This window comes from Tachysurus fulvidraco, chromosome 11 (assembly GCF_022655615.1).
Source record: "Tachysurus fulvidraco isolate hzauxx_2018 chromosome 11, HZAU_PFXX_2.0, whole genome shotgun sequence".
Taxonomy (NCBI): Eukaryota; Metazoa; Chordata; class Actinopteri; order Siluriformes; family Bagridae; genus Tachysurus; species Tachysurus fulvidraco.
In genome coordinates this window covers 19,910,290-19,936,698 of record NC_062528.1, presented here as the reverse complement: position 1 = coordinate 19,936,698, position 26,409 = coordinate 19,910,290, and the positions used below count along the sequence as shown (strand labels likewise).

The window sequence follows — 26,409 nt, the reverse complement described above, 5'->3', positions numbered from 1 at the left end:
CCTGCAAGCCACCCAACAATAGCTTCCATTGATCTGACCTTTTCCAGCCTCCCAGCACAAAACATTCAGCACTGGATGAAAAATGAGAAATGACACATCCGGTCAGAGCAGCCAGATGCCCCCGGAGCTATTTCTCACCTACAAACAATTGACTGGTACATGAGGACAATCCAGTCAGGCAATATTAGGTGCAATGAGTCATTACCACATCTGAGAGCAGTAAGATGCAGTAAAGCATAACAATGCAGACGAGGCTAACAGCAAGCGTGTATAATTAGTGTCACTATGACGGCGTGAGTGCTGAACTGAAATAGACACCAGTGTTCAGTTACCAGCACTGAAGCTCATAACTGCAAGATATGATGACAGCAGATAAAGATTTATAACTATTACTATTTACATATCAGCTAGTATTTGTAACTGAAGCTCCTGCCATCCAGCACCGATAAAAAACCCTCTTTTACACCAATTTCCATTCATTTATTCATCTTCAATTACTAGATTTGTGCAATACTGATTTAATCTGATTATAGTTTTCCATTTAAAAGACATCCGATTTCCAAATCAATGCCAAATTGGAATCGGTTCATCTGCTGATACCAAGGATGAGTCCATACAAAATCCTACAAATAGACCGACAGATGGAACCCGAGATGGTTCATGAACACAAAATGACGTCTCTATGACAAACGGGCGGTGAGCTGTTAGGACATCTGACATTGCTGTTGCTGTGACATTCACAAATCACCATTTATAATACAGTCTGGATTTACAATATTAATAACAAATCGGTTATGTAATGTTCACACGGTCAATATTTTTTCTGTTGATCAACCTGTTTTAACATGTCTGAGTGTTGCTGCATGCAGAGAAGGAAAAATATAGATTTTATTAAATAAATAACTCCCTGATTATCATTACTATTAGCATTATACATAAACTGTTAAATTTGCCACTTCCTGTCACTGTAGGCCTAAATTAATCTTTTTCCCTAAATAATTATTAGTATTTTTCAATATCATATACTTAACATCAGTTAACTATCTTTAACATCTAATGTTTGATTAAGTCACATATACACAGATAGAATTTATTTCATATTATTTGACCTTTTTTTTATTTTATACTAAGAGATGGGAAAGGGGCGGGGCTTCCATTTAGTTAATTTAGCTGCAAATCCTTCCAGATTCATGTTGACTCGATCATGTCTCATTTTGTTAGTGAGAAAAAGGCTGCACTTTTGGAGTTTTTTTTTTTTTTAGTGATAATATGTAGCTTCTATGCAAAGTGTGTAATGTTTTGTGTAACATTATATAATCAGAGTAAACACCAGTGGATCAGTGCAGTGAAATATTGCACTTACACACATTGCAGAAACAGGTTTATACTGGTATCCTTGGCATGAGATGGGAAAACACCCATTCACTATACACACACACACACACACACACACACACACACACACACACACACACACACACACACACACACACACACACACACACACACACACACATTCACAACTCCGGATGATTTCCCATATGAAAAAAAAAAAAACTGTATGGTTCATATACAGTAATCATATATCTTCCATACTGAAATCAGCCAGTCAGACAGATTATGGCTCGTTTCTTACTAAAAAGCACACATACAACTTGTAGTAGAATTTTGGGTCATATATGAATACTGTGAAAAGTTCTATATGAAATCTACATGACATCAGTATGCACCGGTGTATGGTGTATGGTATATATGACGTATATGCTATTCATAAACATAACATAATATAAACAACATAACATAAACAAAATCATATAAAGTTGTTAGATTGAATTATATTCTAGTAATATAAAGTCATATAGGATTTATTTACATTTTGTGCCATTTCTTTATAAGTATTTTATAGAGATTTCATTCATTCATTCATTCATTTTCTACCGCTTATCCGAACGTCTCGGGTCACAGGGAGCCTGTGCCTATCTCAGGCGTCATCGGGCATCAAGGCAGGATACACCCTGGATGGAGTGCCAACCCATCGCAGGGCACACACACACTCTCATTCACTCACACACTCACACACTACGGACAATTTTCCAGAGATGCCAATCAACCTACCATGCATGTCTTTGGACCGGGGGAGGAAACCGGAGTACCCGGAGGAAACCCCCGAGGCACGGGGAGAACATGCAAACTCCACACACACAAGGTGGAGGTGGGAATCGAACCCCCAACCCTGGAGGTGTGAGGCGAATGTGTGTTCTGCAAGCTTTATATGTTTCCAATTAATTCTATTATAAATATAATATTATTAGAAATATTATTAGTATATCTCTACATATAATTATTATACATGATTTAAGTCAATATTACAAATATCTTTACAAATATTAATTATTCTCTTCCACCCTAGGCATATTTTCTGCCTGTTTTTTTTTTTTTTTTAACATGCTGTATTTTAAATGAGTATATCTCAAAAACTACAAGGTGTGTTTGAATAATAATAATAATAATAATAATAATAATAATAATAATAATAATAATAATAATAATAATAATAATAATTCAATTCCAATTCCAGACAGAATAACCCTATATGTAATCATTGATAGCAAAGCGCAAAATCTCCAGAAATCTAACCAGTAATCATTAATTGGTTCAAGACTGATTTTTCTATTGTGTATCAGAGATATTATAGAGATTTGTTTTTAGAAGAATGTCTAGATGCACACTCCTGTGTGCCATGATGGCACATGTTGGTATTCTTCTGTAATATCTGAGGTTTCCCAGGATGTATTTGAATAATTCGGGTACAAAAATAAAGGTAACGCATGTAAGATTTTCACAGAAGTGTTAAAATCAGTATATATAAGTATATATAAAATAAGTATAGATAGATAGATAGATAGATAGATAGATAGATAGATAGATAGATAGATAGATAGATAGATAGATAGATAGATAGATAGATAGATCTATGTACACTCAGCACCCCATCTTGACAGAAAAAAAGACGTATAATTTTTTGCAAATTTATTAAAAAAGAAAAAACTAAAATATCACATGGTCATAAGTATTCAGACCCTTTGCTGTGACACTCATATTTAACTCACATGCTGTCCATTTCTTCTGATCCTCCTTGAGATGTTTCTACTCATTCATTGGAGTCCAGCTGTGTTTAATGAAATTGATTGGACTTGATAAGGAAAGGCACACACCTGTCTATATCAGACCTTACAGCTCACAGTGCATGTCAGAGCAATTGAGAATCATGAGGTCATAAGGAACTGCCCAAGGAGCTCAGAGACAGAATTGTGGCAAGGCACGGAGAAAGTTCCAGAAAGCCAACTATCACTGCAGCCCTCCACCAGTCGGGGCTCTATGGCTCTAAAGCATCTCCTCAGTGCAAGACATATGAAAGCCTGCATAGAGTTTGCCAAAAAAAACATGAAGGACTCCCAGACTATGAGAAATAAGATCCTCTGGTCCTGTGTTGTAATGTAACGAAGTACAAATACTTTGTTACTGTACTTAAGTAGAAATTTCACGTATCTGTACTTTACTTCGCTATTTAAATTTATGTCAACTTTCACTTTTACTCCACTACATTTCCTAGATAAAATGTATACTTTTACTCCGATGTATTTCCACTAAGCATCTTCGTTACTCGCTCTCACTCTCTCACTCACTTTCTACCGCTTATCCGAACTACCTCGGGTCACGGGGAGCCTGTGCCTGTCTCAGGCGTCATTGGGCATCAACGCAGGATACACCCTAGTCGGAGTGCCAACCCATCGCAGGACACACACACACACACACACACACACACACACACACACACACACACACACACACACACACACACACACACACCTAGTTCATCATGGCCTCACATTATGATACATCCTGGACTCCATTTCCCATCAGTCTTACAGACTACAGCCAAATCACATGACCAGTCACATGCTGTTGCTTCTCTTATTTTTTACTCACCTGTTCTGTGCTTCTCCTTGATTAGTGTCCTGATTGGTTGTTTAAATGCCAAGTTTTTGTCGTCCCTTTCGTGCTCTGTTCTCCACGCTCTTGGTCTGATAAGATAAGAATCCATGTGTGATGAATCCATGTGTAAAAATGATGTCTCATGCTCCCAGAAAACTTGGTATTGTCATTGGAATATGAATCAGGGAAGAAAAAATTGTCTCGGTGTTAATAATGTAAGTAAAATCAGCTTTAAAGGGTTGTGTTGCATTGCCTCGCCTCACTGCTCCATGGTTCCCAGTTTGGTCCTTGGAGTTTTTGTGACTTAAATAACACTATACTAGACAAGATAATACAGACTATACAAGAAAATGCACATGTGATACAATCGATGTTATGAGTATTTAATATGAATACAGAATATATGACCGATCAGTTATGTACATAAAGTGTGGGAAGTGCAAATAACCATATTGTGCAATATTATGCTTTTTGTATAATATACAGCAGCGGTAGTGTGTGTAACGTATACAGATGATGTGATTACTGACAGTTCTGATAATGCAGTACTTATAGATATAAAGCAGGAAATATAATTATGGTGAGTTGTTAATCAGGGTCCTTGCCTGAGGAAAGAGACTGTTCCTGTGTCTGGCATGTTTGGTAAGCAAAGTTCTGTAGCACCTGCCAGAAGGGAAGAGCTGAAAGAGGTTGTGTCCAGGGTCCGAAGGGTCAGTGCTGATTTTTCCTGCCCTGTTTCTAGGTGTATTTGATACATTAATTTGCCTTTAGCTGTAATTTGTGTGCATGAATGGTGATCTATGTTGTATTGCATCCCATTGTGGGAATTTTTTAGTAAAATAATGCAAATTATACCATGACGGGGGGGGGATTCATACATCATGGATGATATGAAAATGATTAACCACCCCTATAAACTAAGGACACACAGAAACCAACACACACGGTAAGGCAGATACACAAGGTTAAGGCCCAAAACTGAGCATAAAGGTTTTAATAAGGAGATGCAAAATCAAAAGCAAAAAAAGAGTCACTTCTTAATATAAAATGGTTTGACAGCATAACGAGTAGGATATTGAGTCTTTTTGTTAACGTGCCATGAGGCTTGAGTAGCTTTTGTGCTTGTGGATGAGGCTGAAGGAGTTTGGGTAGACTTAGTGGTAACTGTAGCAGTCTGAGTTGAGACCTCGACCCTCCCTAACAGCAGATGTGTCACTGAGCCGACCACGACTCTCCATATCCTGGATATAATGAGTAATGACCTCAGTGAGAAGGTCAGCAGTAGGTGACGGTGTAGAAAGGTCAGTTTCATCCAAACTGTGTTGAGTTGTGTTAAAGAAAACCTCAGAAAAGAGAATAGGTCTTAAAAAAGCACATAAACCCAATTTATAAGCTCTATGGCCTGATGACGTAGGCCCAAGAACTATGGAAACGGGGCCCCTCAGTTGGAAGATATTGGGAATTTAAATGGCCTAATGCGTGGGCAAATATTGACCCAGTGTATGGGCAAAACATTCCAATTTAGAGAAAATGGTAATTTCCTAAGCGGGTTAAAAAAGTGTACGTGGGCGGTATTATGATTGGATAGCAAGGAGGGTATGGCGAAAAGGGGGGCATGTCAGAGCTGTATATAAGCTTACGGTAATCAGCAGTGCTTCGGTGCAAGTACCGTCTACTAGACAAACTTGTATCCCTGGTACCAGCTGGTTGATTGCTGTCTATACGACTGTCAATAAACCTACCTCAACTGAATCCAGTCTTCGTGAGTTTGGCTGATCATTTCTTCTTTAAATTCTAACCTGGAATTATTGTTTAAACTTATAGTCAGATTGCAGGAGCTAGCCTGGGACAATGTAGGTTGGAGGCGATTTTCTCCTACACCATCCAAGGTGTATTACCACCTACTGTAGTAGCAGTAGGTTCCTGGGAATACATCAGGGGACCCTGACCAGTATAAAGCAGTTTAAAAAAAAAAAAAAGTAAAACAAAATGTAGGCCATACTGACTTAAATGCATGTGCTTAAAAAATGTACATGTAGTCTTTACAAGAAAAAAAAATCACCTTAATGAAGTAGTTGGCGCTGAAAGTGCAAGTGCGCATGTGCACAACCTCCGGTTTGTTATGCTTTCTATTTCTCACAAGTGAAACTTCTAGGAAATAAACAGTACTCAGTAGGAATGGACGCTAAAGAAGAGGTGGAGATTTGCAGCAACTGGTAAGTATGAAGCTTCTGTTTTGTTAATATATATATAATGTGTGTGTGTGTGTGTGTGTGTGTGTGTGTAATTTTTTTTAATGTATATAAGCACTACAGTATTTATTGCCTATTTTATATTTGTACCAGGATTTAGATTTTTGAGGAATGTTGCCTGTGAACATAACCCGAGTTTAAAGAAGACATATTTTAACCTTGACTTCGTGAATCATTTGATTATTAAACTTCACGTCTGTGGGAATGAATAAGTTTATATCTTACACATAAACATAATTTACCTCCGATGTAAACAGACCGAATTGTGACGTCACTTGTAGCCTGAAATGAAAACGAAAGTGTTGAAGAAACTTTCAATAGAACTTCAGACTGAAAAGGAAAAGATCCAAAAAAAAAAAATCTCTGAAACGCTCAAATAAAATGCAGTGAAACTAAATGGTGTTCAAATAAATAGATAGTTGAATAAATAAATAAACATCCTACAGAATAGATCGTGTGTCGAAATAACATTTAAAACGCACAATCATTCATTCATTCATTCATTTCTATAGAAGACCTAGATATTTAGGACTTTAAAATCTCAGTGTTATAATTTATACTTTACTGTGAAATGCTAAAAAAAATCTAATATAAAATCTAATAAATAATATATTTTTAATATAAAATATAAATCGAATATAAAAATCTAAATATAATAATTTTACATTTCTTAATCAGGATTAATGTCATGTATTTAAGAATATAGGCTATAAAATGTATAGAAAATATATTTATAATTGCATATATATGAGAATTAGGGTTAATTTGGTGCTTTCCAAACTTTACTATTCAAACTTGCACCTTACTGACGGTGCTGTAGCAGCGCCACCTGGTGGATGGGACGTAAACAAAGGACTAAGTATGTGAGCATTTGATTATCTGATCGTGATTTGTTATAGAAGTGGAACTGTGTGTTTCTGCTCATTTTGGGTACAAATCTGAAGTCATAGTCTAAACGTTGTAGGAAAATTCAATCCTGAAAGTCATTTAAGACTTAAGTAATATCTCATAAGCAGCATTGTGGTTAATATTTAATGTTCAATAAGTGATCTTTCAAATACAAATGATGTCTAACGAAGCTACACTCGCTTTACTGCATGTCACCTACTTGTTGTGAGTCTATTGATTTGTACATTCCCATTAAAGGGGCTTGTGGTGAATCTGGTGTCTCTTCTTCCTTTTATATCGTCATCATATTTCAATACCTCATCCACCGCTGCTATAAGATAAATGTATATACTGTATGTTTGAAAGAACCCTCTTGTTTACCACCTAATTTTGCACATTTACTGTACATTATACAGTATGCACACTGGTCGGTGCTATTTTGTGTATTTGTCCTTCAGTATTGCACTAGGTTGCACACAATGGACTTTATGTGGCTTACTTTTGCTAACTTTAAGTCCTTTGCTCTGTGTTATTCCATGTAGCCCCATGGTTTTGTTGAAAATAACATAAAATAACGTGCAACCTCTGACAAAATCTCTGGAAAATTGTCTGTAGTGTGTGTGTGTGAGTGAGTGAATGAGAGTGTGTGTGTGCCCTGTGATGGGTTGGCACTCCGTCCAGGGTGTATCCTGCCTTGATGGCCGACGATGCCTGAGATAGGTACAGGCTCCACGTGACCCGAGGTAGTTCAGATAAGCGGTAGAAAATGAATGAATGAATAAATGAACATCTGACAAATTGCGGAATACAAAGTCTGTTTGCAGGTTTGTTTCCCAGTTTTTTTTTTAGTTATGATCCTGTTATATCGAAGCAGCAGCTGCAGCATTTATACGTTTGCTGATTTCATTTCTCAGTGTCTCCTACAGAGCCTGGAAAAGTCCTTTGAATTTGCATTTCTGACACCTTATAAAGAAACCTCTAGAACATAGTCCCCCAAAAAAAACTTCCATAGTTTCATCCAAGTCAATAATGAGAAGACATTTAAAAAAAACTGTATTTTATAGACAGTTGTATAAACAAATAAACATCAGTTTTTAGTATTCAGTTTGGTTTTGTGTAAGTGTTTTAATTTCTGTTTAATATTCACCCTTCATCGCTCCACACAGCAATAAAGAGGTGGTGAAGACGAACCTCCCCATGCATGAAGCTCACTGCCAGCGGTTCCTGTGTCTCTGCCCTGACTGTAAAGAACAGGTTCCCAAGGATCTGCTGGAGGAACATCGACAGGAACAACACACTCTGGTCCCTAACTTTACACTTTAAAACCTATTTTCTGGTGCTTATCATTGCATGTTATCATTTCTTCCCTGTATGTACATTTGTGGTAAATAAAAAAAAAAATCTCTGTTACAGATCAAATGTAAGCAGTGCAACATGAAGATGGAAAAATTCAACCTGCCAGATCATGAAGTAAATTCCATCAATCATGTTAGATCCATACATTCGGTCTGAGTAGAAGTAAGCTAAATAATCCAGAGGTGTGTTTGCGTCTATCTGCGTCTCCTTTCAGTCATACGAATGCACAAAGAGGATGCAGAGTTGTGAGTATTGTCAGCTGTCTCTCCCTTTGAACATATTGGAGGAACACGTCGTGACCTGTGGGAGTCGAACCGAACGCTGTGAACACTGTAACCAGTACGTCATCCTTAAAGACCAGCTCCAGCATGCTCAGATCTGCATCAATGAAGACTTACAAAGTGAGTCTGTCTAATTTTATATTTTGTACCACTACAAGACTTTTAGACTGTATACCACATACTGTATACATCATGTAAAGTCAATCATATTAAATTTATATAACAATGAATTGTTTATACGTGAAAAATGTCCTACATTTGTCACTTTATGTCCCTTGACAGTTTTTCTATGATCAGTGTGTACAGTTTGTACTACGCAAGGCATGATCGTGAGTAGGTGTAAAGTGTGGTGAACTGACCATGACAGGGACGACATGACAAACTTATATAAAGCAGTGTATCAAGGGAAAACCAGGGACGGGTGAAAAAGCTGGAAAACATCATAGGAACAGCCACACATTGGAATAACAAAGTGATAGATGAATAAACTACTTGCCAGACACCCCCCCTGGTGGTCTAGCAGGGAACTGCCCCAGTGTCTCAGAAGCACAAGAATTCACTTTACTAATATATTTAGTTTCAAGCCTGTGTACATAAAGAATGCACATGAAAATAAATTTGAGGCTTGGAACTAAATATATTATTTACCTGGCATCAAATGTATGTGATGTTTTTCCACAATGAATAATATTAAATAATAATAATAATAATAATAATAATAATAATAATAATAAAAAATATTCATTCAATTTAAATTATGATTTTTATAAATAATTATAGAATATATATTAAATAATTGATTTTATTACAATCTTTTTGTACATCTGCAATTTGATCAAAAATCATTTGCTTAGCGTAATTATAGTATAAAAATAAATACTTTTTGAAATGTTAGGAATTGTAATGAATCATTTTTAAAATAGACTATTAACGCAAATTTGAAGTAAGTCTTAAATGACATTTTTCATTGTTTTAAATACATCTTGATCAAACCTTTTGGTTAAAAGTGTGAATAATGTTATCGAACATGTACAAATATATTTTTTATACAAGATAGATTTTTATTTAAAATTGACATTAATTACAATTAATACTCCTGAGAAACACTAGTGTGTGTAAAGAAGACAGTTTTGTTTTAACACCTTTTTTACGCATAATTTCATGTTTCTCAGAGTTAATATTGTCATTCTTATTATATATCATGATATATTATATATTTATAGAAATGCTTTCATGTTTCGTGAGATGATATTTGGGTTCATCACCACACTTCATACTTCATACTCATTGTTCTTTTTGTTTTAGCTAAATCCATTCATGGATATGTAAAGCCAGTGAACTCTCAGCAAGACATTGAGGTACAGTTCTTTTCTTTTTTTTTCTTTTTTTTAACTATAAATGTAATTACATTATGGTATTAAATCTTTCCTTCCACACACACACACGCACGCGCACACACACACAAAATGCAGCGTTATGAATACGTGAGGAACTCTTCGAAAGATCAGACTGACTCTGAACCAAAAGATACAATCCTGTCGCTGTCTGATCTGCTGAAGAAGAAGAAGAAGCAGAATGATAATCTGGGTTTTAAAATAGACCCAGATCAGATCAGCACCTGTCCATACTGTCACCTCGCTCTGCCAGTAAACACACTGCGATGGCACGAGGTATGTACACATCATGGCACTGTAGCTACACAGACCTTATGTTCTTCAAAAGGTTCTTAAGTGGGATGTGGTAGCTCAGTGGTTAAGGTGTTCGACTACTGATCGGAAGGTCATTGGTTTGAATCCCAGGTCTAGAAAGTGGGCAAGGCTCTTAACCGTAAGCTAAATGCTGTAAATGTAAATGCTCCTTTGTCAGGGGATATGGTCCTGTGAAGAACCTTTAACATCCATGGAAGGCTCTTTTACTGAGAAGTTTTAGACTATGAAAAATGTTCTTTATTAAAAATAGAGGCTTCAAGAAAAACTAAAAAGGGGTGCCATAGAAGAACCTTATTGTTTTTGTTTCCTCAAAGAACCTTTCAGTAAATTATTCTTATAACAATCTTTTTTCTAAAAAAAAATTTTTATAGTAAAGAACATTTTTCCTTTGTTCCTATGGCATCATTGCAAAAACCCTGAAGCCTTCTTCCTGAAGCTTTGTTTTATAAGTGTACCTTCTGAGCTGGATAAGTAACTTGTTTTCTCATCATATAAGGAAAAATGCAGGATTATGGAAGGTCTGAGAAGGATGAGCGAGGCAACGGATACGAGCGGAAAGAAGTGAGAAATAAACCTGTAAGTGGTGAGTGTCTACATAATCCTAGACGCTATAATAGCAGGTTTTATAATAATATTTATTTTTCTAAGACAACCTCATTAATGAGAGTTAATTATTCCTTCACAGCTTGACGTGCAGAAACGCTTTCAGAAACACAGGTGATGACATCAGAACTGAAATGAATAAACAAGCAAACAAAACAAGTCTTTCAGACATCTGGAAAAATCAACCAAAGCTTTTGCGAGCATCATTATTGTATTTGAAATGTATGATTTTTTTTTTCCCCATAAAATTTTCTCTTTATTAAATGTTTGAAGAAGCCATGGTAAACTTTGATTAATAAAAGGAATGATTGCAAAAACTATGTAGAATTTTAGATAGAGAGCATGTTAATGTTTTTGGAAAAGGAATTATTTATCCATGTTTTAATACCGTGAATGATGAATACAGTATTTATTTTGAATAAATATTTTGCCCTTTTTTTAATAGCTTTATCAATTGGTAAGAGTTTCATTTATTTTTTATTAGATAGATAGATAGATAGATAGATAGATAGATAGATAGATAGATAGATAGATATTGTAATACATATATTTATTTTGTTTAACAAATGAAACTCATGCCAATTGATAAAGCAATTAAAATCTTCATTCATTATATTTATCTATTTGTCAATTAATTATATCTATTTGATTGATAGATAGATAGATAGATAGATAGATAGATAGATAGAGTAATTGATACAATAAAAACCGGTAAAAAAATCAAAAATCTCAAACTAAAGCCATGTAACTTTTTGTGGTAGATGTTATTGCTGAGCTCTTTCTCTGAACCGAGCTGTGAGTCGAGCATCTAAACCGATTCATTGATTCGCGCGCGCGTGCGGAAGTTTTGTGATTCTTCTGGGACACCGAGATACCTCGGCTTTTCTTTTTTAATCCTTTATCTCCAATAAATGTTCGTATTTGTGTTTGGTTGAATTAAAGATATGGATGAATGAATAAATCCGTGCTTCCTCTTTAAATGCTGAGCGAACAGCGAGGCTATTAGAAGACATTTACACAAATATACACCGGAAACAAGTGCTATAGGCTACTAATATTTATTTACAAAGTTCTCATGCTGTTATTATTCAATAACAAATCAATAATGTAGCCAAAACTCAATCCGAGTAAGTTGTGAAGATATTCAGGGCGAATTCAGGCTAAATCAACCGGGGCTCAGACTGGAAGCCTATACAGTAGATGAGCGTTTCCCATCCTAAAGCTTTATTAATGACACTAATGAACACTGCAGGCTTTACAGCACAATTATATCATAGCACTTGTTTATAAAACACACGGCAGATGGACACAATCCTGAATGATGTACAGAACGTGGCACGGATTCAGAACCGAATCAGAACGCGTTGTTTACATCCGAACAGAAAATAACTAACTCGAAGTTCTAGATTTCAGCTAGTTTACCGACGACGTTTTATACAAAATGTCTCACTAACGTTTTTGTGACTTTCTTGCTGATATGAACAGGATTCTTTCTGGTATAAGTTCACATTCGGTATGTGATGTATTTATGAGTCATTTTAATTGTTTATAGATTATTAATTGGCTTAATAATTGATAAATAATATAGGATAATTGTTATATGAATTATTTGGCGTCTGTCCGGCATGACAATGACAACCAGTTCCTTCCACAGAGTTGTGGTGATGTGTTAAGACAGCAGCCCCTTTGCCCACAACCAACAGCCCTGGGTGGCACAGAAGAACGTGACGTTATGGCATCTGAAGAAAGTAACGAAAACCGCAGCACCAGCAAAACCTTTGAGATTTTTAACACGAAAAACTACAGGTCTGATTATCCTGATGACAGCCGTGCACATTGTTCTAAGGATTTATTTGCTAATCATAAACAATGCCAAGACAGGAAGGATAAGAAAATTGACAGATATATAAAATATTTGGCTAGGATATATAATGTGGAGCCTGTAAACACAGAACAGATATCCCTCTGTACAGAAGGATCACGTAAATGGCAATCCAATGACGACATCCTTAAAACTCTGACGATTATTCAAAAACAATGGTACAGCCCTAGCAGTCCCTATGGAAATCTGATGGTCAGTCAAACAAACAGTGAGTCAAGTTGTACTGAAACTTTGCCCAGCGATCGTACAACATGCAGAGAAGGCCGTGAAGTCGAGGAAGAACCTGTCTTTGTTCAGCAGCCTGCAAAACAACGAAGTCTTAAAAAGAAAAAGAAATCTCCACGTGAAAATGACAATGACGATGATAACCACGAAACCTGGGAAATGATTCGCCAACAAATTTACAGCCCTAGAGGTTCCTATGGAAATAGGATGGTCAGTAAAACAAATAGTGAGTCAAGTTGTACTGAAGCTTTGCTCAGTGATCGTACAAGATGTAGAGACGACCGTGAAGTCGAGGAAGAACCTGCCTTTGGTCAGCAGCCTGCAAAACAACGAAGTCTTAAAAAGAAAAAGAAATCTCCACGTGAAAATGACAATGATGATGACAACCACGAAACCTTGGCAATGATTCGCCAACAAATGTACAGCCCTAGCGGTCCCTATGGAAATCGGATGCTCAATCAGCTGGAACCTTCAGATTTGGCCTCTTCCTCCTTTGCACACAAAGGAAGTGACAGAGACTGATGTACAAATGAAGAAAAGCAAGAAAAAGCAATCTTTCCATAATGACTACAAATATTCTGCCATTTTCAAAAATGTAGCCATGTAAATTAATTAGTGTAGAGGTAAATAAGTCTGATAGGAGAAGCTTTTTAGGACCTTTAGTCATGAAAAAGGTAGGAGTGGGAAAAGTGCACAACCACAAGCAACAACCACAGGAGGCTCTAAAACGACAGTCTAAATGTACACGGCTAAAGAAGTGCAGTTATCATATAACCAGAATTACTATTTGTAGTTATTATTTGCAACTATTACCATTTCATTACATGTACTCTAATTTAATCTAATCTCATCTAATATAATGTACACTAACCTAATCTAATCTAATCTAATCTATAATGCAACATGTCTCCTTGTACTAATATTTTGAGTCAAGGTTCAGACAGCACCAGAAAGAAGATACAACCCTGAATGTACCTCGATTAGCTCTTCAGTAGCTGGATTAGCTCCCTGCCCAAGAATCGAACCCTGGCTGCAGACCACAAGGCTTTCTATCTCATATAATAAATAATATTTCAATAAAAAAATCATGTTGTGTTTTCTTGAGTTACTTTTACATACAAGGTATATACTCTGTATAAATATATGAAGTAAATGTATGAATTGTTTTAATATATGAATATTGATGTGTATAAGGGATGGTCTCTCTTTAACATTTACACACAGAGGGGTTATAAACTGCTACTGTAGAGAAGAGCTAACTATTAGCTACTTTTCTCACTCAAGTGAACGGGGCACACCTAGCAGGTGCCGTTGATGGACACCACCATGTACTGTACATGTATTACACTCCCAGACCGACGAGGTGCTGCAGACGAGAGAGGAATAGAAAGGAGTGTAACGGGATGTCTGTGGTACTACAGTCTACTGAATCTGTTGAGAAGAAGGGACCCTGTGTGGTTAACTTTAGCCTCATGTTAGCTAACTTAGATACCTTATCATGGGCTGTTTGAGCAAAATGTTGTTTTAACCACATTTCATGGACATTTTTTTGAAAGTCACCTGTAGTATAATTTAGTTATTTGTATTTCCCTATGGGCTGTTTGTTAATAGTGAAAAACGTTTGTTTTTAACAGTTTGACAGGACATTCTCACTTCTTTTGTTGTTTGTTTTTTTTTTATGAAGGTGCTGCTGCTTATTTATTTTTTTCCATTGATTAAAATGGTGAAATGGTTAATTTTTTGAACATGATACAGATGATATTAGCTAAATATTTATATGGGTTTATTGTTATCTAGTTTGAATTAAATCTCTAAATACAGAATATGGTTACATTATTATGGTTGAAATACCTTGTTTCTTAATTATTTCGTTTTTATTAATGGAGAGAAATTAATGTTCTTGAATTATACTTTGACGTCAACACAATAAAATATTTCAGTTTAAACCATCTGGTTGTTAATTGATTTATATCATATTCCTTAAATTAAAAGCAGGAGTTTTTTAGAGGTGAGTTTAAACCGTGTTCCTCCTTGCTGTAGATATCAAGCTGATGAAGCCAAAATAGTCATGCTGTTATTATTAGATGGCAAATAAATAATGTGTGTGTGGTTTAGATAATAATTATATAAAATGAGTTGAGGAAAAAAAGAAGAGCAAAAAGAAGCCTAAAAGTGCACAATAAACTAATAAATATAACAGACATCAAGAAAGACCAATAAACTAATGGCATAATGACATAATATGTCCAGAATGTTGTAATAGAATCAGAATAGAATTAAAACGTGTTGTTTCTAAAGGAACAGGAGGATGTGTGAATGAAATCTAAGTTCTAGATTAAGAAGAAACCATCAAAATCTAAGATCTAGTAGTTTACAGTTGATTTTTCTTACAACTAATTTTCTTGCTGATAAAATGATGAAGGAATCCAAGTTCACTTCTGGTATGATTTATTTTAATTGTTAATAGTTTGTTAGTTGTTTTGGTGATTTTTGACCTGTAGTTTGATCTGCGTTGTTTAAATCGATTTCTATGATAATCACCGCCCGACACATCTAAAATGCGGATCAAAACTGATATGCAGCATCACCACTCACTCCGTCCACTTTAAAAATGGTGTTATAGTCTTAGTTTATTACATATACTGTAGGTTGCTGAGTTACATTTTATATCCATGCATTACAGGTTCTGTATTAGCCAATCAGATGCATAATGGGTTCTGTATTAGCCAATCAGATGCATAATGGGTTCTGTATTAGCCAATCAGATGTTGTGCAGGAAAAACTCGGCTCCAACATGCAATGGCCCAGGTAAGCTACTGCAATCTTACTATAAGTTAAAACAATAATTCTAAGTGGAGGTTCCAAGAAGAAATGATCAGAAAAAAAAAACATTTCTACACATTTCAGACATGCCCCCTCTTTCCACCCTCACATTCTTTCTTACCAGTCATATGTACCTGGTCCAGAAATCCCAGAAATGTTCCATTGTTGACAGATGGTCACCATATTCCTTATATAACTTGTTGCCTGAATTTCCCTTTATCTTTAAACTTATAGGCCCATTTCCACATCATCAGGCCTGTAGGTTCATTCCTACATCGCCAGGCAATAGTGTTTATAAGTTGTATTCTGTGTTTTAATCTTCCTTCTCTCTCTGAGCCTTTTTCCCAACACATGGGTACGTATGTTCTCCATTAAACTTGGAAGTTTATCCTTTAGATATTTCATTAACTTGGAAGTTTAAGGATTACCAACATATTTTCCTATATGGTTGTCTCTCTTTCCATTTCCTGTTTCTTAAGATAGCCCTCGGTGCTGTTGTTACCGGTTTCTTATTAACTGAATGTACAGGGCCTGTATATTAATGTAATGCACCGAATCTATGTGTTTTCCCAGCTGCAATTTCTTCGTGGGTTGGGCGATTTCTGGATAAACTCGACACTGATGTTCCTCCATCAGTTGCTGGCCTGTTCACCGAATTCCTTATTCTTTACACTAAATATTTAGAGGGTCATGGTCTACTCATTGACTCTTATGCTGCTGAGAGGGTTGATGTCTCTACCCAGGCTTCTACTTTGACTACACAGGCTACGCAGTCTCCTACCATCTCGTCCTCATCCAAAAGCACACAAGCTACTCAAGTTCCATGGCGTGTTAACAGAAGAACTCAACATCCTAATCTATGTGTTGTTAAACCTTATTACATGAAGAATAAATGATTTTGATTCATTATACTTTAAAAAACTTCAGCCTTATTTCCATTTGTGTATGCGTCCTTATTCCTAAGTGTGTGAGTGAAGGAGTCTTTACTTTTCCATATACATGACATTAGCTGTGTTCCTCTGGGGCCCCTACAAACTTAATGGCCCGCTTATACTTCATATGTTTTTACCAGAAAATTTCCTACACTTTTTAGGTCAATATACAGTGTTTAATTCACTGTTTGCTTGCAGGTCTCGTAACAGACGGTCGTCGAAAATCCCATCAGCACTGGGCAAGAGCATATTTACCCCTCCACCGACACTTATAGCCAAAACAAGAAAGCACGACAATATTATTTAAAAGTATGGAAAATGTATAACATTGAAAGTTTCATTACAGGTTATGTTACAATATACACAAATAGCATTACACCGAATACTGAAAGGAGAACAGATACTGGAGGCAGAAAGCTTTTTTTGTCTGCTGTTGCTACGATACAAACACAGTTAACCAGCATCAGATATAGCAAAGCTGAGGAGGATGAGATGCCGGAGTTGGTGTTATCTCACTTCAGGGCTACTCACTGACTCAGAGCTCGACTACTGCGCTGTGATTTATTCCATGTAATGTCAGAGAGGCATACCATTCCATCTTATGGCGTGTGAGTCTCTGTGATTTATAACTGATAGAGCATATATAACTGTTCAGCCTATTTATCTCAACATCAAATTTCCATTTAATAAGAATGTGTTATATATCCTGGATGTATCCTTTAGACATTTCATTAAAAAGACCAGGACCAGAGCACCATTCATAAATGATTTATTTCCTATTTAATATTTTTACAATCTTTTTCGAGTCGTTTGTTTTCTCCTTTAGAAGTCGTGAATGGTGATCGGCTGACGGAGCTGTGTGCAGATCACTTCGTCTATGTAAAGTGAGTTTGATTTGACCTGGATCTCCTCCTCCAGGAGCAGCTGGCTTCTGGTCAGAGCTTTGAGCTCCATGTCTGACTGGGATAAACCTTCTTTCAGCCTGTTATGCACAGAAACAAAAAAATGTAAGGGCTTTAGGGGAAAAACATCATCTCACATGTGGAAGAAGCACAGCATGTCCAGAATTGTTGTAGATATCTTACTATACCACTATCTATTATCTTTACCACAACAAACTACCAGAAAAGACAAACATCTACAAATCAAGGTAGTTCTTTTTATCTCTAATATACATATGTGTTTCTGAATAAATGTTTTTTGTAATCTGTTTATTATTAATGATGTCCATTGTAAAAAGCTCTGAATAAGCTGTTAGTATAAAACAAGAACATATAAGAACATTAGTTGAGGGAAAATTACACACACACACACACACACACACACCCACACACACACATCGAAGGAATTGAAGCCCAAATCCTGAAAGTGTGAGGGAAACCAATAACAAATCATGAATTAAATGAAAGTAATTAACCAGTTTTGTAATATGAGGTTATTTAAAATCGAATAAAATCTCCTCGGTCTTTCACCTGGACACTTGGCTCTTAAGCTGTTGTACTTCGGCGAGCAGGTGTGTGTGAGCGCGGTCGTTACACAGCTCAGCTCTGGGTCGTTGTTGGCGTGTGTGCAAACGTGTCTCTGCCAGCTTTAGCGGCCCTTCTTTATCAGCAACAGCTACTTTCAGAGCATCAAGGTTTTGTTCCTGGCTCGCGATCTCCACCAGCAGCTTTAAAAAGACAGAAAACATGAAGCAGACATTTTAGTTATTATTTAGATTTACGAATCAGTCTTTAGCTTTCAGCAACAATGTGATCATACTCATAGACTCAATCTACATATATTGTGTGCAGTCATAAATAGCTACCTATTAACAGTCGTTAAGATCTAGTAACTTAGTTCTGGTAAGATTATATTTGTTTGTGATATCTAAAAGTTTACGCTTGAGCATGAATACTAGATAAAGCTTCCTACAAAACAAAGACTTGATGATCCAATTTAATAACATATATAGCCTCTAAAAAATCTTCTGTTTTGTTCTGCCTGCGTGTGTAATGTGTTAAGGCTGGTGCACACCTTGCTCAGCTGATCTTCCAGCTTTGCTTTAGCACTTCTGGTTTCATGTATGCGCAGCTCCAGGGCCGAGCCGGTGGCCTCGTGCTGCCTGCGCATGTCTGCCGCCGTCTGCGCCAGCAGGTTCTCCACCAGGGCCCGCAGAGATGCCGAGTTATTCCTCTCCTTCTCTGCCTTGCCGATGTTCACGTCAGAGAACGTCTCCCATTCCTGAGGAGTCACGGCGAGTCTGAAAAGAAAATTTAAGAAACAATCAAAACAGCATCGTAGCCTTGCATTTATAAGTCACGATACAAGCTAGTTAGAAGTTACAAGTTAGAAGGAACAGAAACAATAATTTAACTGGAAATTTGGAATAAAATACTTTGAGGAATGCTGGGAAAACCATTTTGTGATGAGCCAAAGTTCTCCTGAAGTGTTTTATCCCTTTTCTACCACAGCAATTTTGCAACAGGCACAATTTTTCATTTAAAATTATCACTAGCATTATTGTACTCGTTACTATTATACCCCTATCCATAAATGCTAAATAAATAATCTCACCAAAATAATCTTACCAAATTAACGATTATACACGTTTTCCCTTTTTTCCTTATTAGAATCGTTGATTGTTAGACTCACAGGTCCTTAGGGGTCCATTTAATTGAGCTGTTACTATAGAAACGGTTTTAAAACTATAAACCTGAGTTACATCAGTACTATATCAGAGTTGTTATTGAAAATGAATCATTTTCTGACCAATCAGATTTAAGAATTCAACAGAACTGTGAAATACCTGAAATAAATAATAAGGATATTGCACATGTATAAACTGTATATATCATGTTCAAGTTCAAGTTTTTCTTTATTGTCAACTCTTTCACATGTACAGTACATACAGTACATACTTGAACTTGATATACAAGTTCTCTAATGCGTTCTGATCGTAACAAGTTATGATATCGAATATGGAACTTATTCGTATGTCCTTACCCTCCATCAGGACGCTGCCCGGCTCCAGCCTGCTCCTTGGCGCCCGCTGTGGTGGTGCTGAGCAGGGAGCAGAAATCGTCGATGCGTTCGGCCTGAAATTTATCCCGCAGATCTTTCTCCAGGTAGTATTTGGCTGCGCGGTTGAGTCTAGGATGAGTAATGAGTAGGATGATTCAACCTCCAATCTTCAGCCAGGTTCAACCGTATTCATAAATAAATACATAAAACAAGACTATTCGTTCCAGGTTCACCTGATCTGCTCAATGATCTGCTCCAGAGTGCGCTGAAGGAGGGTTAACACTCCCTCGATCACGTCCTTTTCCTTCAGAAGCTCCGTCTCCAAGTTGTCATGAACAAGGTCTATTTCCACGCGCTTCTGCCTGATGAATACTCACAGATATTAGCATCCTCAGAGTGGTCTAATTAAGAGCAGTCATTTATGTTTCCCTGTGAGTCAGATTAGCGCCTCACCTCTCGTTCAGACAGTCCAGAGTGGCTTGGAGAGGTTCGGAGCAACTCCCCAGAGCTTTCTCTACTCGGCTCTTCATCGTCAGTAGCAGCTCGATCTCCTGCACCATCTCCTGCAGTTTCTGCTCCAGCTCCTGCCTCCAGAACTTAATATCTTTAAGTCTCTGCTCTGAGAGGAACAAATACACACACACACACACACACACACACACACACACACACACACACACACATACACACACACACACACCAACACACACACACACACACACACAGCATTAGATATCTCATGGCATTACCCAGCAGCTTTATACAAAAATAATATTTAGTTCTGATAGCACAGTTACCCAGGCGGTTGTTAGCATCCTGCTGCATGCGTTTCACCGTCTTCTCGCTCTCCTCTATCAGCCTCTTACACTCATCCGTGAGTCGCTCTGAGCGTGCTCGCTCAGCCTCAGCTCTCCTGAAGTGCACGTAGTTTGCATGTTCCCACTCAGGAGGCAGAAACTTAGGAGGTGCTTTTTCTACCTGAGACATTACACTGTAAAAGAAGGAAATCTAATGACAAAATGGTTTCTGGCATATAAAAGTAAAACAGAGCAAATGAAAAGACAACACACACACACACACACACACACACACACACACACACACACACACATCTAAACTGTGTTAAATGACAAAGATTCAAGATTTAAAGACAGATGATGTTGGGGCCAGTCTCACTGACAATACCAATGGATTCTAGAGCCTATGAGCAGCAACTGCAAATACACGGTCACACATAAGCTTCATCCTTGCGATTACGGGACCTTGATGGAACATACAGTTTAATAAGGTCAGAAAAATAAGTTGGGGCCAGATCATTCAATGATTTATAAACAAATACTAAAACCTTGAAATCAATCCTAAAACGCACTGAAAGTTATTGACGAGAGGCTAATATAGAGGCTAATATTACGCATCAATAGCCTGCAAGTAACCAACTGCAAGTGTGAGAGAGAAGCCTGACTGACACCAATATAAAGGCCATTAAAATAGTCTAACCGAGAAGAAATTTTAAATTTGTTTGTCAAATTTAAAATCGCTGACCATGATAACACCCAGATCTTTAACAGAGTATTTAATATAGGGAAGAAATGAACCTAATTCCATTTCCATTCCAATGCCATTTGGCTCGAATTCACAATTTCAGTTTTACTTTCATTAAAAAAAAAAAATAAAAAATCAAGGCCATCCACGCTTTGACATCTTTTAGGCAATCGGGCAATACATTTGGAGAGCTGGTATCATTTTACTTCAATGGCAGATAAAGTCATCTGCATAAGAGTGAAATGCAATGCCATACTTCCTTATAGACTCTAATGGAAGCAATAAACCAAATGATGCTGTAAGATCTAAAAGCACAAGAATAGCAGAATCTCCAGAATCTATACTCAATAAAAGATCATTAGTAACTTTTAAGAGTGCATTTTCAGTGCAACGAAATGCTTTAATTCCAGACTGATATATCTCTAAACATCCATGCAAATCTAAAATACATTGCAGCTGTAAACACACAGCTTTCTCCAATATTTTAGAAAGAAAAAAAAAAGTTTAGAGATTAGTTTGTTTTACTTAATTGTTGAACGACCGCATGTTTAAAGTTCAGTGGAACGACACGCAAGGTCAGGCTACTATTTATAATTTCAAGGATTATAGGTCCAATAGTTTCAAATGAGACATGTGGAGGGTTTCATGTGATTAATAACTTTTTCCAAGGAAGATAATGGCATTGGCAAAGACAGCACAATTGGTGACAAAGTTAAATGGGTCCTCAAAGGGAGGTGAAATATGTGTTCTGATATTGGCAATCTTGTCTATAATTTCTTTTAAAAACTTCTCACAGTCATCTAAACACACAGGTTGATAGGTATTTACTATGGCATTAATTGTACTGAAAAGAGTTTGTGGTTTATGGGATTTTTTTTTAATGATAAACAGTTATTTATCAGGTAACATTGAGGGGAGTGACATCTGCTCCAAGCCACCACTGGTGTCCCACAGGGCTCAGTATTTGGTCCTCTTCTTTTCTCCCTGCATACTATACATACTCATAATAACTGGTGAAGTTATTATGCTGATGAAACACAACTTATCTTCTCACTTTTCTCTTTCGCACCATCAGATACCACAGCTTCTGTTCGGATCTCAGCATGCCTGGCAGTCATATCATCATGGATGACGGCTCATCGGTTGAAGCTCAATCCTAGCACAACTGAACTGCTGATCATCCCAGATGATTCATCCCCAGGTCATGATCTTGCAATATCTCTGCATAACGATCTGATCTCCCCTTCAGCCAAAGCTCGCAACCTTGGGGTAACCATGGACAATCAACTGTCCTTTTCCTCGCACGTTGCTAATGTGACATGCTCACGTCAGTTCCTTCTCTACAACTTTAGAACGATTTGGCCATTTTTGTCCACACCGGCTGATCAGGTACTTGTTCAGTCTCTTGTCATCTCAAGACTGGACTACTGTAACTCACTGCTGTCAGGTCTACCTTTGAATGCATACCACCCGGCTGCTGCACTCAATGTGTGGAATGTAAAAAAAAATTAATGTAGGATCCAAGACAAAGAAACTAATGGTTCAATCTGCAGCATCATACAAGACACAGTTCTATGACTGAATGAGTACTTAGTCCAAATAGATTTGTACTTTTAATAGCCTTTAATTGTATTGAGTTTTTAATGAGACAGATTTATGGCTTTATCTGAAAATAACATGAACATCTTTAGTATAAGCAAATACAATATTTTCTTTTAATAAAATGAGCCTGTTGTACGTTTGATTTGTTATTTGATTAAATCTAATCTTCTAAGCACATTTTTCTGCATTAAATAACACGATGCATAACATTTTCCAAACCGTGAATTCACGTCGATGAATGTTTAACACTTTCCAGCCTTGAAGAAAACTTTTGTGAATGTTGACTTTTGGACAATCAATAAATAAGCCAAATGAATGCTTGACTTACAGTTTTCACAATTCTTTGAAAAAGAATATTACAAATAAAATTTTGCAGTTCCCTTGTCTGTTTGTAGCGCAATCTTGTTCAGTCTAATATGAGGTACAGGGAAATACGGTGTATGGTTGACGATGGCGTAGATTGACATGCATCTTGGAAATAAACGCCATTAAACCAGCTTTACACAAAGGACTACTTTACCCATTTTTTGTTTACTCTTAGAACTATTCTGCAGTGAAAGTGAAAAAGATAGAAACAGGCTTATAGTGTAAGTGTAGTACTTTTCCTTCTTCTACATTTAAAGTAATTAACTTCTCCAGAAAGTGAACACTGATCCTGTCCATATATAAGATGAAAATTGGTAGGTAACGGTGTCAGTTATGCATAGTTGCTTACTCTTATCATTTAGAGGTCTGGTTATAATTACTGTTAGTTTAACCTTCTGTTCGATTTTTTTGTGTTTTATATTATTGGGTGGAGTGTATGTGAAGAACACGGTCTAGGAATTACAACGAAGCAGGTCATCAAAATGACTTGGCCAAAGTGGTGAACTGAAGAAGTGTAAATGGGGAAATCACCTTATCAAACTTTGGAAACTTAAAAACATTGTGATTGGTAAGTGTATTTTTATTTGTTTTTAGAACTGTTCTTTTCTCTGTCATATTGAAAGTTTTAGTTCTTTCACCAGTGGTGTATTGTAAAATATGTGCTTTATGTCTCTCATTTTATCTAAATGGATTATTGTATGCTTCTGTTCTAGAGGCTGTAAAAAGAAAATCTATTTATGCACAGACAACTGAGTTGGAGGTTGAAAAGTGTATTAAACAGTGGTTTCATCTGGCTGGTGACCATGAGGGTGGCACAAAAAGAACAGATTTAACAAATTCATTAATTGCTTGGTATAAATACTCTTTGGTATTTTGACTATTCATTTGTTGTTGTTTTTTATGTATTTAAGCTTTTCCCCCCTTTTGCATCAATTAAACTCTATACATTGCAATTGTGTGATTTTCATTCTTTTACCTTGCACAATATAATTATATATGGTTAATTTCTGGTTCGGTTTTTGGGATTCTGACATAATATTGGTCCAGATATGGCTGTTCCTGGAGCTTCTGGATAAGTCCTGGCTGAGTCCTGAGGTAAGGGTGGAGGCATTTTGGCTCTTTACTGGCTGACATCTGTGGAGTAAGGGCTGATTTCTGATCTGGAGTGGAAGTGTTAAACAAATGACATAGTCGAGCTGGCACACAGGAAGGGAACAGAGACCTTAACTAAAACAGGCTCATGATTGAAACTCTTTTACCCTTCACATACTTCTGTATTAAATACATTTAAACTACATAAAAGTGTGTCACAGCTCATGTATAGAACCTGCCACAAACTGTAGCCTAGGATTAAAATCCTGTCATGATTTGGCATGATTCCAGAAAAATATCTGAAAAGTCAGTGATGAAATCCTTATTATCTTTAGGTGGCCAATATACCACAGCACACAACACCGGCTGGAATCAATCCAACTCAATAACCATCAGTTCAAAGCTGGAATACGTCTGATGACAGTTGATGACATATCAATTTGTCCCTAAAAACTGTAGATACTCCTCCTACTCATCCGGGTGACCTCGGAGAGTTAATATATGTACAATCAACAGGTAAATCCTCCGAAAATAAATATATATAATATTAGTCTGATTTATGGTTTATAATGTGGCTATTTTCATAATAAAACTATAATCAAATATATCTCTTTAGGTATAAAGAAGGATTAAAATAAACAGTTTATAGTTATTATTATTTACTGACTCAGGTTTAATTTTCTAAATCGAGGTGTGTTGCATTACGTATATTTAAATGATGTTTTTTTTTTTATTTAATTCTACTGGGATGATCAGGATGAATTTTCATTCTAATAAAGTAGACAGTGTTAATATTACTCGTGTGTATAATAATTACTGTTGCATTTGTCTCAAAAACTATATACATCAAACAAATAACGAAAAAAAATTAATCGACTGATCAAAAGAAGTTAAAGATTTTATCAATTAGAAAATATTTTATATTTGTTCTATTTTTAGGGGACGCTTAGATTTTTAGATTTAGGCTTACAAAATCGACACAAAAACTTATTTTAAACGGATTCCAGTCTGTTTTTATTATTATTATTATTATTATTATTATTATTATTATTATTATTATTATTATTATTATTATTATTTCATGAATTAATTGAATTCAAATCCATTTTCAATTCAGTTTATTTGTACAACGCTTTTAAAGCATCTTTACAGAAATATGGAAACAGAAGAGAGAGAAGAAGAAATATAGAAAAAATATAGTAGAAGAAGAAGAAGAAGAAGAAGAAGAAGAAGAAGAAGAAGAAGAAGAAATAAGAATAATAGAAAATAAGCGAATAAATACAATTAAAGTTTACAATTAAAAGTAAAAAAAATATATTAACTATACTATACTATATACTGTATTTATCCATATCCCTAAATTGCAGTTATAATCCCTGTAAAATGAGATTAACAAATCCTTGATTAGCTTTAAATGTCTCAATAATTTGATTTTCTTAGATAGAAAGCTAACTTGGTCAACAACATTACTGAGATCTTGTAATAAATGGACATTTATTTGGTTAAATTCACGACCTACACAGAAATCATATTACATATGACGCTTTTTAGGATTAAACTCACCTACCTGGATGATTATAACTTGTAAAAGTAGTTTATTTATGTAAATGTTTAACCGCTAATCCGAGCACAACTTCTAACTATCCGTCTAGTAAACACACGGTTGCCATAGCAGCCTCAATGTCAGCTCCCGATGTGAGCGGGACAAAAAACAGTTGCTATGGAGAACAGATAAACAAACGGGGATGTGGGCGGAGCTACGACAAACAATAGTTTTTATTTATATGTTTTTATTTTTTTAATACAATTAAAAGCAATATGTAACTATAGACTTAGGAATTAAATTGTGGATAAAAT

The 26,409-nt window shown here is 36.2% G+C and overlaps 2 protein-coding genes and 1 long non-coding RNA gene across 6 annotated transcripts; 2 read left to right on the top strand and 1 right to left on the bottom strand.

Annotated features, from left to right (window-relative positions):
- The first annotated feature begins 4,058 nt into the window (after window positions 1-4,058).
- On the top strand, window positions 4,059-14,277 carry xaf1 (XIAP associated factor 1). Of its 3 annotated transcripts, none has more exons than XM_027150795.2 (10): window positions 4,059-4,211; window positions 6,140-6,212; window positions 8,303-8,438; window positions 8,550-8,606; window positions 8,707-8,893; window positions 10,079-10,131; window positions 10,246-10,443; window positions 10,979-11,058; window positions 11,168-12,598; window positions 12,740-14,277. In XM_027150795.2, the coding sequence occupies exons 2-8, from the start codon at window positions 6,175-6,177 to the stop codon at window positions 11,045-11,047; spliced, it is 738 nt and encodes a 245-aa protein (XP_027006596.2). In that variant the 5' UTR covers window positions 4,059-4,211; window positions 6,140-6,174; the 3' UTR covers window positions 11,048-11,058; window positions 11,168-12,598; window positions 12,740-14,277. The 3 variants fall into 3 exon arrangements, with proteins under 3 accessions (XP_027006596.2, XP_027006595.2, XP_027006594.1); XM_027150794.2 differs by having other exon boundaries at window positions 4,060-4,211; window positions 10,979-11,065; XM_027150793.2 differs by lacking the exons at window positions 4,059-4,211; window positions 6,140-6,212; window positions 8,303-8,438; ... (3 more) ...; window positions 10,246-10,443; window positions 10,979-11,058 and having other exon boundaries at window positions 12,151-12,598.
- A 1,195-nt stretch (window positions 14,278-15,472) lies between these two features.
- LOC113645277 lies at window positions 15,473-16,947 on the top strand. The gene is made up of 3 exons (XR_003441182.2): window positions 15,473-15,633; window positions 15,876-16,000; window positions 16,589-16,947. It is a non-coding gene; the product is annotated as an uncharacterized LOC113645277 (long non-coding RNA).
- A 286-nt stretch (window positions 16,948-17,233) lies between these two features.
- tekt1 (tektin 1) lies at window positions 17,234-26,260 on the bottom strand. 2 transcript variants are annotated; one of them, XM_027150496.2, is made up of 8 exons: window positions 26,116-26,245; window positions 20,748-20,941; window positions 20,404-20,569; window positions 20,184-20,312; window positions 19,933-20,079; window positions 18,964-19,189; window positions 18,420-18,616; window positions 17,234-17,929 (listed from the first exon to the last, which is right to left on the bottom strand). In XM_027150496.2, the coding sequence occupies exons 2-8, from the start codon at window positions 20,935-20,937 to the stop codon at window positions 17,770-17,772; spliced, it is 1,215 nt and encodes a 404-aa protein (XP_027006297.2). In that variant the 5' UTR covers window positions 20,938-20,941; window positions 26,116-26,245; the 3' UTR covers window positions 17,234-17,769. The 2 variants fall into 2 exon arrangements, with proteins under 2 accessions (XP_027006297.2, XP_027006296.2); XM_027150495.2 differs by having other exon boundaries at window positions 17,236-17,929; window positions 26,120-26,260.
- Window positions 26,261-26,409: the final 149 nt, after the last annotated feature.

What these genes read in the sequence shown, in the direction of transcription:
- xaf1 (XM_027150793.2), top strand. Translation starts at nt 12,563, where the DNA reads ATGAACAGGATTCTTTCTGGTATAAGTTCACATTCG. An exon ending in CTGGTATAAGTTCACATTCG is followed by an intron (nt 12,599 to 12,739) that starts GTATGTGATGTA and finishes TTCCTTCCACAG; the next exon opens with AGTTGTGGTGATGTGTTAAG.
- tekt1 (XM_027150495.2), bottom strand. Translation starts at nt 20,937, where the DNA reads ATGTCTCAGGTAGAAAAAGCACCTCCTAAGTTTCTGCCTCCTGAGTGG. An exon ending in TGGAAGATCAGCTGAGCAAG is followed by an intron (nt 18,617 to 18,963) that starts GTGTGCACCAGC and finishes GTCTTTTTAAAG; the next exon opens with CTGCTGGTGGAGATCGCGAG. An exon ending in CTTAAGAGCCAAGTGTCCAG is followed by an intron (nt 17,930 to 18,419) that starts GTGAAAGACCGA and finishes TGTGCATAACAG; the next exon opens with GCTGAAAGAAGGTTTATCCC.